Source organism: Heloderma suspectum, chromosome 5, assembly GCF_057233095.1.
Source record: "Heloderma suspectum isolate Gila_16-S chromosome 5, 16-S_ref, whole genome shotgun sequence".
Taxonomy (NCBI): Eukaryota; Metazoa; Chordata; class Lepidosauria; order Squamata; family Helodermatidae; genus Heloderma; species Heloderma suspectum.
The window spans coordinates 162736590-162749573 of record NC_139462.1 but is presented as its reverse complement, the minus strand read 5'-3'; the positions used below and the strand labels follow the sequence as shown (position 1 = coordinate 162749573).

Below are 12984 nucleotides of genomic sequence, written 5' to 3'. Positions count from 1 at the left end.
CAGAAACTGTTGTCATGTAGATTCCCACAGGGACGAAGTAGCAATTTGCCAGTCAACACTGGGCAACCAGGCATAAGAACATAAGAAGAGCCATGCTGGATTAGACCAAAGGTCCATCTAGTCCAGCATTCTGTTCACACGGTGCCCAACCAGCTGCCCACAGGAACCCACAAGCAGGACATGAGTGCAACAGCACCCATGTTCCCCAGTAATTGGTGTACACAGGCATACTGTCCCTGATACTGGAGGTAGCATATAGCCATCAGGACTAGTAGCCATTGATAGCCTTATCCTCTATGAATTTTTCCAATCCCGTTTTAAAGACATCCAAATTGGTGGCCATCACTACATCTTGTGGTAGTGAATTCCATAGTTTAATTATGTGCTGTGTGAAGAAGTATTTACTCTTATCTGTCCTGAATTTCCCACCAATCAGCTTCATGGGATGACCTCAGGTTCTAGTTTTATGAGAGAGGGAGAAAAATGTCTCCCTATCCACTTTCTCCACACCATGCATAATTTTGTACACTTCTATCATATGTCTCCTTATTTGCCTTTTCTCCAAACTTAATAATCCCAGTTGGAGCATAGGGGAGTTGATCCAGCCCCTTGATCATTTTAGATCATTTTCTGCACTTTCTTCAGTTCTCCAATATCTTTTTCTAGGTGTGGTGACCAGGCACTGTGGTTACTTCCATACAGAAGGCTCCTAGCGCTACCAGTCAGAAACCACTGTGCGCCTATTTTCTTCCTTAAACGATTTTCCATAGTAAGAAAAAAGACAGAAGTGGTGGTGAGAGAACATGGGAGAGTTATGAGTTGAAGAAGTTGTCGTCTGGCTCCCACATAAAAATTCTGTGAACAAGGCAGGCCAATGGCATGGAAGCACCCTACAACTGTGGTTATAATCTGGAAAAAACAGACAACAAACTGCGTCTTTAAAAAGATGGGAGACAACATAGAAAATAGATGTGACATTATTACAAGGAGAAGGCTTTAAAAAAAGAAGATGAAATTCACATCTTTGTCTAAATGTTTAGACAACTTGTGAATCAGGGTTGGCCCAAGATCTTTTGCTGCCTGAGGCAGAGCAGCAGAGGAGCAAATGCCCACCCCCTCAAGTCAAGAAGCATACTGCTCAAGGTTGGCCAAGTTATTGTGATATCTGAGACAGAAAATACCATAAATGCTTCTCCACCCTCCCTGGGAGTAAAAATACGATGATGGGCACAATCCTATGCAAGTTTAGACAGAAAAAAGGCCTACCACTCCCAGCATGCCCCAGCCTTAAAGCACTAACATTTTGGTGCCTTTTCACGACATCCAAAATCAGCTGCACAAGGCAGCCACCTGCCTCATGATAGGGCCGCCCATGTTGTGGATCACTACATGTGCTATCTCATTCCTATTTTCTGTGGTTACGTGGTTTACTCTTCGTAACATCTTCAGTTCCTGTTAAACTGATTCATACTGAAATTAACTACCTTGTTCCTATTTCCCATGGTCACAGTTTTTCTTTCCAAACTTCGGTTCCTTTTTAAACTAAAGGAAACAATTTGAAATGAATACTAGGGCTATCACCATATTAATTGACTGCCTGGCCTGTAGGCCATGAACAGTGTCTTCCAATGCATGTTTATTGAGATGTAAATCTCACTATGTTCAGTGGGGCTACCTCTCTAGTAGGGATGTTCAGGACTGATGCTGTAGAGTGTAATATATGGATGTTTACTCAGAAGTAAGTTCCCATTGCGTTTAATGGAGTTTACTCCCAGGTAAGTGCTACAGGATTGCAGCCTGATTACAGTCTTTTGCCTCATCCATTGGCCAGAGAACCAAGGGCCACTGGGAAGCTGCATCCCCTGCTTCCCAGGATAAACGTCATGGCAAGCGGGAATCATAGAATCATAGACTCATGAGACCAACCTGACCCCATACTTTGGACAGAGAAGGAACAGCTGCAGGGAGTTTGTTTCACACTTTGCTATAAGAAGTTAGAAACTAAGAATTGGTGCCTGAGTTGTGCTTTCTTCCTCCTCCCTCCCAATCATTTTTCTTTCTGTGTCATGTCTTTTAGATTGAATGCCTGAGGGCAGGGACTGTCTTATTATTATCTATGCGAGCCACTCTGGGAGCCATTTTTGAATGAAGAGTGAGGTTAAAATGCTGTAAATAAATAAATATAATAAATAAACGGGCGATGTTAATCACTACTCACTTAAGTACCACCCCCAATGCCTACCCTGTAAAAAAAAAAAAAAGCATCTGGATCCAGGCGCCACCATTTAAATTTCCCACAATGTCCCAGATGTAGGCTCCCATACCCATCTGCCTAGCACTGCCCACTGTTACTGCCAGGAAAATGTGAGGGCCCCGACAGCAGGCACTGTGTTGTTGTTCAGGGCTCCCGCCAGATTTGACAGAGCTCTCTGAAGGCATTTGTGTGGGGGACGAAAAATAGTGAAGACAAGTGGTAGAGCAAGTAGGTGTGTTTATTATGTGCCCTATTTTTCTGTGACTACTTACTGTGGTATAAATTTGAATTCATTTGAGAAAACCAGCATGGCATTCTGAGGGGTTTAATCAACTGATATGTTAACTTATACACGAAGGCTGTGTATTTTGTAATTCTGTGATTACAGAATTCTTCATTCAGTTTGCCAGTGGTTGCAGAATTGACTGTGCTTGCAGAATATCTGCAGGAAATCGCTATTGGCATAGTTGGGTACATAATTTCCTTCTTCTGGTTTTTACGTTATTGAATATTGACCCTCAAAATAAATAACAAATCAAGGAAAGTAAATCCAACACCCCAGGAATGCTTGCATAACAGGCAAGTCCTGTGTGGACTTCACACAGGATGCTTCCAGAGAAGGCATTTATTGTGAACAGTGGTGTAGTGGAGGCAGGGCTTACAGGGACGCAGCCCCAGCACTTTTTCATTAGCAGAGACCCTGATGTCATCTGCCACCCCCATCAGAATTCCCTGTCCCCTCTGAGCTTAGCTGCGATCCTCACTGTGGCTGTGGGGGAAATGAATTTTCCAAGCAACAATATATTGTTCCATGTTGGAATGCAAAGTATTTGGGATGACTTGATCTGGAGTGGGCAATTCAGACCTATTCACTTTACCAAAGAAGTGCTCCTGGTGGAGATGAAAACGCCTAAGACTAGTTTGTTGATATGGGTCGACACAGCTGCCTGACATTTTTGGACTGCCCTTGGAGACAGTCACAATGAGCTCCTGCATTTCCAAATTTACCACTACACCGCTGTGTGTGTGTTTGTGTGTGTGTGTGTGTGTGTGTGTGTATAGTTCAATCCAGCTGGGTGTGTGGACATTTCTGTTGGAGGGGGAGGGGGGAGATATAATGAAGGAGCCTAGGGAAGGCTAATGGGTAATGCTGGGGTGCTAAGGGAGTTTGCAATGGGGCTGTTTAAATGAGAAGGGATCTGTCCATGAGGGCTGAGTTGAGAGGGTGAAGCTTCCATAGAGTATCACATTTTGAAAACCTAAAATGTTTGTGTTTGAGTGAGCAAGCAAGTGGGTGGGTGGGTGGGTGGGTGAAAAAGATTTTAACACCCCTGAATTTTTTCTTAGATGTCCAATTGAAATACCCCTGCCTTCCTCCCAGCTGCACTGTTTTTGGATCCCAGTTGAAGGCGGTATATCTTACAAGGTTGTATAATCTTAGAAGGGGGCGTGGCTGTGAGGGGGCGTGGCTGTGGCTGTCATGAAGAGACCCTGCACTTCTGAATTTGCCACTACACTACTGATTGTGAAATTGTGCTACCTTAAACACAATAATTTTACAGACTGAGTGGTGGGTGGGGAGGTAGACAACAGCATCTTCCATTTGTAACCCTGCTGTATTTTCCCACAGCTTCTTCCATCTTCTTTCCTTACCACCAAAAAATCCATTAAGGAGGGAAAGACAGAATACTTGCTCATTACCTTTTGATTGGTTTGTCTGGAAGCACCCAAATCAGATGTTGGATAAAATGTAGGATTACCTCACAATAAGAAGCTTGTGATAATAAATGTTACAAGATATTTACATATTCTAGGATTTGGGGTGACCATCAGGGATTTGTGAGTGTAAGTAAGCTTTGGTGAGTGTAGGTATGTGGAGGAAACTGGACAAATTTCCTAGAGTTACAGGTGGCGCCTATATCTCCACCAGAAGCCTCAAAGATGTCAGGATTTAAATGGGAAATTTTAGAGACAATTTCTCCAGACCTACAACTGTTTTCCAAGTTAGGGCTGCTTCTCCCTTTACCTTTGTGGTGCAGGTCCTTCCCATGCTGTAAAAGTTATATCAGGCACCCAGGCTGTGTTGCTTGTTGAGCCTCGATTCATTCAGGTTCCATCTTGGTTTAGGATGTCCAGGTGTCCTACTTTACAGAGAACAGTCCTCTGCTTGAAGGTGCCCCGTATTTCAGGGCTGAGCAAATGGTAGATTTCCAGATGGTTGGGACTTCAACTCCCAAGGGCCCCTGCAAGCATGGCCAATGGTCAGGAATGCTGGGAGTTGAAGTCCAATACTTCTGGAGATCTACTTTCTGCCCAACTCTGCTCTGTTTGATGGGCTGTTCACTTCAGGTCTGTTTAAAGTGAAAGAACCATAAGGAGGGAGAGCAGGGGCCCATCCACAGTCAGCATCTGGACACCAGACTGAGCAGGCACACAGGTCACCTCGTCGCAGTCTTCTCCACTATAGTGAGATGTATTGTATTTTCTATTTAAATTATAGTAATCCTTTCTAAATTTTCACCTATACAAATCCATTTGCACATGCAAATTGGTGGCCTCTTTTGGCCTTTTCTTGGGTGATTCAGTTCGTCTTTTTCAGTGAATGTATAAGTGGTGAGGCTAGTTTTAGCAATGTGACTGGATTATTTAAAGGGGTTATATACAGCTCCCTGCAGCAGCGTTTCTTTTAGTCCAAGAGAAGAGAGGGAGAGGAGAGTCTGGGGGCTGGAGATAGTAGTGCACTATTAATTCAGTGTGCTTGAATACAACTCATGGGCCATGTAGGAGCAGACCATGTGGTATATTCTCTCTGTATATTCCCTCAGGATTGCAGCAACCAGCTCAGCAGCAGTCAGGTGACTCAAGGGGTCAACAGGGCCTTCTAAGGCTTCACACTCTGGGCTCACCCCTTCCTTCATGACTTAACAATGTGCGTGCCCAGTCACCGCCTCCAGACTGCTAGCCTTCTCAGTAGTTGTGTGGACATTGGAGCAATTCTAGGACTTGCTTTAGCACTATGACCATCTTAACATGCCTCTCAAACTATGCCCCAGTAGAGAAGCTGCAAAGGCAGGTTCGGGGTGCGTATGTGTTATGGATATGGGGATGGGGATGATTTCTCTACAGGTGGACCTCTTCTTTACAAGAGTTCCCCAGGAAAAGAAATTGCTGATAGACTTGAACCATCAGTCAGGTTGAACTTCCTGATAACCTTGGTCTGTCCAGCTGCTTGGGGAGTTGGAAACACTTCTGGGAAGGACCCCTCCCTTCAGCCCAGCTCTAGGGATTTTTTTTTAAAGAAGGCACTTTGGATTTTCTTGGCCCAAAGCCCAGAAGTCACAAAACCTTGTAAAAAAAATGGAAGATGAGGATCCTAAGTTAACAATTACTGGATGGCCCAAGCTATAGCACAAATGGGTTCTAATTCTGGGTTGTTCCTCCCTCAAAAACCTAGAGTCCCAGGTTCACACATCATGGAGAACCTAGGGACATGGTGACCCTGGTCTGTTTAGCACACCAAAAGTGGGCAAGCAGTCGGGAGCAAGCATACTCACTCACTCCCGCTCGCTCCCAAGCAATGCATGGTTAAGAACATGCCATATAGTCCAAACCAAGGACTATACACTATTCACTCTTTGTTTACTGAAATAACAGAGCAGATTTATATTTTCCATACCAACAAGTTGTTTTTATAGAACACAATGAAAGTTCTTATTTCATTGTTTCGATTCCTTTTTTCTTTTTCTTTTTTTGCTGACCACACTGAAAGTACGTTTAACTCTTTTGCTTTGAGAGATTGTTCCCCACAGTCACAGAAGAAGGCCAACCTAATACAAATCAAAATGACTGAACCAACAGACTATATGCCTGAGTCCTTCACAAATACAACAGATGATGATTATGATTACTCAATCTTATCTAACTGGTGTAATATGGATGACATATCCAGACTTAGTGCCATGTTTACCAGCGTCCTGTACTCGCTGATTTTTTTTCTCAGTCTGCTAGGAAATAGCCTCGTCTTGTGGGTCATGATCAAATACGAAAACCTTTCATCTTTAACAAACCTCTTCATCATGAACCTTTGCATCACTGATTTGGCCTTCTCTTTCACCCTGCCTTTCTGGATTGTGTACAATTACTATGGATGGATTTTTGGCGAGTTTCTCTGCAAAGGTGTGAGCGCCATCTTCTCTATCAGCTACTATGGTGGTGTGATCTTTCTAACCATCATGACCATCCTCCGGCACCTGGCTGTGGCAGATCCATTGTCAACATTGAGAACTCAGACAAAGAGATATGGCATATTGGTGAGCATGGCTGTTTGGACCAGCAGCATCTTAGTTGTGGTCCCTGAAATTATTTATACCCAAGTAAAAACTTACAGTGATGGAAGACAGCACTGTGAGTACAAAGAGCCATCCCCTTGGAAGTTGGTCGAGTTGTGTCAGCAAATCATTTTCTTTCTTTGTTCCTTCATTATCATTACAATTTGTTACATCAGGATGCTTAAGATTCTGCTTAGATCAAGATCTCAAAGGAGGCACAGGACCGTAAGACTCATATTTGCCATTGTGGTGGTCTTTTTCCTGAGCTGGGCACCTTACAATGTCCTCGGTTTTGTGTACGATCTGTCCTCCAAACATGTAATCAAGTTACACTGTCAACTCCGCAAGGATGTTTTCTTCGCCTTTGACATCAGCCGCAAAGTAGCCTATTGCCACTGTTGCCTCAACCCAGTGCTCTACGTCTTTGTTGGGGTGAAATTCAGAAGGCATCTGAAACTCCTGTGCAAGCAGTACTCTCTGTGCCACAGCAGGAACCCCCTCCCCAGCCCTAGAATTCCTTCTTTCCACATTGGCCCTTATGAGGATGCATCCATGTACTGAAGTAAATACTGCCTTACGGTGAGAACCTGAATGGCACAATCAACCTAAAGCGGGAGGAGGGCCCACGACAACTCTTCCACCATATCGCTTCAGAGGATTTGAGTAGGAACCTGGTAGGATACTAGGGAAGAACAAAGATGAGTGTAAAAAATGCTTCCTTTGCTGAATAATCCTGGTTGTTTAGGGACACCCAATAATTTCTGTACAAGATTTGAGTGTAATTTTATTTTGAGAATCTTTTGTAAGCCGCTTTGAGAGACTTGTAGGGCTATAAAATGGAATATAGGTATAAGTATTCTTAATAAATAATCAATTATTGATTTTACAATATTTCCTTGGTGAGCGGGAGAGAAAATTTGACCCAGTGTAGCTACCAACAATGTACATAAAATACCTGAAATGTGTTCATCCAGCTATGCAGGTTCACACAATCATTTTCTGCCAAGGCGGCTTAAACCTGGCTAGGGTGACTTCTTGGTGTGGTTAACAAACCATCCACAGCCCTAAAACAGGTTCTGGGTTCTGGGTGGTTTGTTAACCATGCCAACAGCTAAGCCTGGCTGGGTTCGCATGTAATGACAAGCTACGTCGTGCCCCTGCCAAGGCTTGAATTTTCAAACTGGTGGCTGGTGCCATGACAAGAAGCAACCCATCCTGGCTGTGTTTGCACATAATGACAAGCTATGGCAGCTTGAATTTTTAAAATGGCATCTGGCACTGTGACAAGAAGCCCTTCAGGGAAATTCGCCCACAGTGGCTTCCCATTATGTGGCCCAGTCTACACGATCACTGGGTGGTAAGCCACCGTGGCTTGCTAACCACCCTGCATGTGCTGGTCATGTGCCAGCCAGACTTGCATAATTTCCCTCACCAGCACGATTTCTCATGTCATGCAAACCCGGTGAGGGTGGCTTGTTGAGGTGGGTAACAAACCACCCAGAGCCCATGGGGTTGTAGAGTTGTGGGATAGTTTGTTACCAGCCCCAACAAGCCATCCTCGCCAGGTTTGGACGACATGGGAAATCGTGCTGGCGAGGGAAATTATGCAAGTCTGGCTGGCATGCAACCGGCATGTGCAGGGTGGTTAACAGGCTATTGGTGGCTTGTTTCCCATCCTGCGATCCTGCGAACTGGATGAATATAAAGCGGTTTCCTGTGTTCCCAATGCAAGTTGAAGTTTTCATTACGTTTTGTGACCATAATAATCAACTAGAGATTTGCAGAAGAATCACTGAAATATGCTACCCTAAGTGGCTACTTAGGCTGCTTGTAAATTTTGCCACAATATAAACTCTTCAAACCATTCTAGTTCTACAATTAGCCAGGGTATATACAATTGCTCTTGAATCCATAACAATTATATTATTTTTAGAGCTATACCTTTGCGTGATGAATCTTGAGATGTATAATATTGTCGATATTCATTTCTGATTTTAAAGCATGTTTAACCTTAATGATTTCTATAACATAAGGGTTTGAACAAATGTATTCTCCATAAGTGGAATTAACAAGTATTTGAAAATGCTATCAATTAACAGCGTTCATTGATTTTTCTATGTTCTTAATAAAGTTATTCATAAAACTGAACTAATTCATGTGATTTTGGAGACTCCCAGGTGGCCTTTTATACTTGAACTGTATCTCTGGTCACAGCTGCTGCCAGTTGTTACAAAGTACCCCTAAATTCAGCTATTTGGGGGGGAGAAGTGGCCTCCATTTGGAGAAGAGAAGTGTTATTCTGGCCTTGGGAAAGGCAAAGGAGGAACCTCCAATATGCAATAGGGTGGCCACTTATGAATCACCCCAAAAGAAGAAATGCATCACCAAAAAAGAGGACAAAGGGGGCACATTTGCATAAAATTTGCCTATGCAAATATGTATAAGATGCACATTTAGAAATAATTATTATAATTTAAATAGAAATACAGAACATCTCACCATACTATGGAAGACCTGTCTACACAACAACTGAAGGAGAAAAGCATCAGGGTATTCTCCGCATTTCCAGGAAATCAGCTTCATGTGTCTGTCAGGGCCACATGAAGCCAGACAAGCAGAGTATACCATACCTAAAACCCCAGTTTTCGCGGGTCACACAGTGCTTGGAATCAACATACTTCCGGGTCAGGTGGGCAGAGTAGAACTGAACATCATCAACATGGCAAGGGCTGCTCAACCAATGAGAGACGCTTGTTTCCCGCCCCTGCTACTACATTATTATGAATGGAGAGTAACTAATTCACAATTCTGAAGGCTAGAAACAGTGCTGTAGTGCTTTTATGAATGTCAAAAGGCAGGCTCCCCATGGGAGCACCCCGCCATCCCAATTTCACCCCATTCCAGCAAACTGTCACAAAGTTATAGCTCCCACCCCCTTTTCCCCATTCTGCATGCTTTTCTGTGAAGAAACTAAAATCCCAGATTATTCAGTGTAGCATCTGAAGACACCTCACCACCCCAATTTCACCCCATTCCAGCAAACTGTCATGGAGTTATAGCTTCCAACCCGTTTTTACTGCAATCATCAGAAAAGCGAAGTAACGCAAACATCAGAGAAATGGTAAAGTAACACAAGGATCAGATAAGTGCCAAAGTAAAGCAAACATCATAGAAGTTAAGTAATGCAACATCAGAGACGCAAAGTAACACAAACATCAAAGAAGCAAAGCAATGCAAACATAAGAGAAGCGCAGGCTAGTTATTCTAGTTACTCTCCCTGGGGATAGTAGTGTCAATGGGGAAAATGAGTGAAGCAGGGGGGAGAAGGGGCAGCCCCACCCCTTAACCACATCAATGCCAGGTCACAAAGGCACGCCTAGGAGTTAATGTGGAGGAACACAGCACCCTGGAGCAGAGCCGCCTGGGAGCCACTTTAACGGGGGGGAAACAGAGTAAAACAACTTTCCGATAATGCAGCTTTTCAAGACAGAAGCTGCTGTTTGGCAACACACTGGTCACGATGTCATGTGCCACAAATGACCCCAAAATGTTCCCAGTCCACAGGAAATCCCCCATGAAGACAGCCCCCAGGTGACCTGTGTGCCTGCCTGTTCAGTCTGCAGTCTAATTGCTAACTGTTCATGGTCAACAGTTCTTATGGTTCTTTATTTTTAAACTGGAATTGGACTGGACAGCCTTCTAATTTGTTTTATCCCTCTCTGTTAATACTTGTAATTTGCAGGTCTTGCTTTGGGTCAGCAGCCACAGAAACATCCACCAAATAATATTTTGAGTTTTAGCCTTCCTGTTGAAGCCAGGTGAAAGGAACTATTATCAGCCCATTTGACTTTGTTTAACCTTTTACAAACGTGTACATCTTTACAAGCTTTCAAACCCCAGTATTGTGTCAGAACTGTATTGGAAGGGGGAAAGTAGCTTTTGCCTCAGAAGGAGACATGCCAAAATAGTTTACACCTAGATGACTATATTTGTCACCTCAGTAGGTCCACTTTGTTTAAGACAATCACTGAGAGATCCTCCTGTCTCACACACGGACCTGCGAAAGGCTGAATCTTTCTGCCCAAGGCTATGATCAGAGGTATTAATGTAAGGATCCACATTCTTCTCCCTCCCCTCACACCATGAAGAAGAACGAGAAGTCATTAGACTGGTTTGCATGTAACCACAAGCCACTGTGGGTTAATTTCCCCACAGAGCTTGTTGGTCCATTGCTGGCCACCATTTTGAAAATGCAAACCACGGTGAGGGTACACCGCAACTTGTCATTACATGCAAACCCTGCCAGGGCAGGTTGATGGTTGGTTAACAAACTACCCACAACCCTAAAACAGGCCATGGGCAAAGCAGCAAGCCCTGTGGGGAAATTAACCCATGGCAGCTTGCCATTACATGTGAACCAAGTCATTTTCTTCTGTCTTCCCTCCCAGACTGACACCTTAAAATCACACAAAAAGCAAAGGTATCTTTTTTAGCCATAAGAAAAATGCCAAAATCCATCTTAGCATAATAGTTTTATTGAGCCAACCAAAATGTCAACAAAAAATGTGCAAGTTTTCGAGATCTCAAGATCTCTTCATCAGGCAAAATGTGCAGGAGCAGGGAGGGGGAAAGGGGCTGATCATCTTCACCCAGGATGGAGACAAATCTGAGTAACAGCTGGATTTTATATCTTAAAAAATGGGGAGGGTTTCCAAATATTTCTGCCTTTCTTGCTCTCAGCAGTCCTAGAGGCAACTCCTGGTGAAACCTGAAGCCATCACGTTATATGTTAAAGCAGGGGTAGGCAACATTTTCGGTCCTGCAGACATTTGTAATTTTATTTTCTGGTCCCACAGGCACATTTGTTATTTTTGGAGGGGGGTTCTCTCTTTTCTCGCTCCCCACTTGCCTGGGTTCTCTCTCTATGGAGCCTTATCTGAATGTCTGCAGTCTCCTCCTCCCCTATTGCATCTCAAAACCATGATCATGCAGACACCATGACTTCAACATCAAGTCATCAAGGAGCCTTTCCCCCTCCTTCCCCTCTCTCCCAACCCTAATCCTAAATGTATCTACCTGTAAGTCCTATTAGGAACATAGGAATCTGTCTCATACTGAGAACCTAAGAAGTGTCCTGCTGGATCAGGCCAAAGGCCTATCTAGTCCAGCATTCTGTTCCCACTGTGGCCAACCAAATGCCCATGGGAAGTCCACAAGTAGTACATGAGCACAATTATAGTACTCTATTATATACTGACTTCTATTGTTTTATATTGTAAGCCACCACAAGAACATAACATAAGACTATAAGAAGAGCCATGCTGGATCAGACCAAAGGTCCATCTAGTCCAGCGTTCTGTTCATATACTGGCCAACCAGTTGTTGACTAGGAAACCACAAGCAGGGCATGAGCGCAACAGCACCCTCCCACCCATATTCCCAAGTAATTGGTGTACATAGGCATACCACCTCTGGTATGCCTGGAGGTAGCACATGCCTGGAGATAGCACATAGCCATCAAGCCTGGCAGCCATCAATAGACTTCTCCTCCAGGAATTTGTCTAACCCTCTTTTAAAGCCATCCAAGTTGGTGGCTATCACAACATGTTGTGGTAGCAAATTCCACAGTTTAACTATATGCTGTGTGAGGAAGTACTTCCTTTTATCTGTCCTGAATCTCCCACCAATCAGCTTCATGGGATGACCCCGGGTTCTAGTATTATGAGAGAAGGAGAAAAAAGTCTCCCTATCCATATTCTCCACACTGCGCATAATTTTGTACACCACTATCGTGTCTCCCCTTACCCTCCTTTTTTTCAAAGCTAAACAATGTTGTAACCTTCCCTCATAGGGAAATTGCTCCAGCCAGTTGATCATTTTAGCTGCCCTTTTCTGCACTTTTCCCAGCTCTACAATATCCTTTTTTAGATGTAGTGACCAGAACTGTACACAGCATTCCAAGTGGGAAGATTACAGTCTTGAAAGTTGGCCAAGAAATATATGTAATCCAGAAATGATAAATGAAATAATGTAATCTCCTTCAATGATTGTGAGAATGGATCCAAAGTGTTGTTCTGGCTTAATGAAGAACATAATGATGTGATCTTATGTAGGTAGAACCCAAGAGACTGGGAAGAGGGGCATCATCGTTCCATGTGAAACATTGGTATGCTCAAGCCGTCTGTTAGTTTTGCCACAGACAACTGGAAGGTGCACTTTAAATACATTGGCATGTGACTTGACCAGTGATGTGCTTTTTCTAGATATTATTGAATTGGAAATTTTTCAGATGCCATGATTTATCATTTGTTTTTGACTTATATTTAGTAAACAAAACTAAAAGAGTATGCATTGTTAATTTTACATGCTGTATAACTATCTCAGAAGACATTTGCTCCCCCA

At 43.5% G+C, this 12984-nt stretch overlaps 1 protein-coding gene across 1 annotated transcript; it reads left to right on the top strand.

The window, feature by feature from the left end:
- The first annotated feature begins 6064 nt into the window (after window positions 1–6064).
- On the top strand, window positions 6065–8722 carry XCR1 (X-C motif chemokine receptor 1). The gene has a single exon (XM_084860419.1). It carries the CDS (start codon window positions 6097–6099, stop codon window positions 7141–7143), a length of 1047 nt encoding a protein of 348 aa, XP_084716545.1. The 5' UTR covers window positions 6065–6096; the 3' UTR covers window positions 7144–8722.
- The last annotated feature ends 4262 nt before the right edge of the window (window positions 8723–12984 follow it).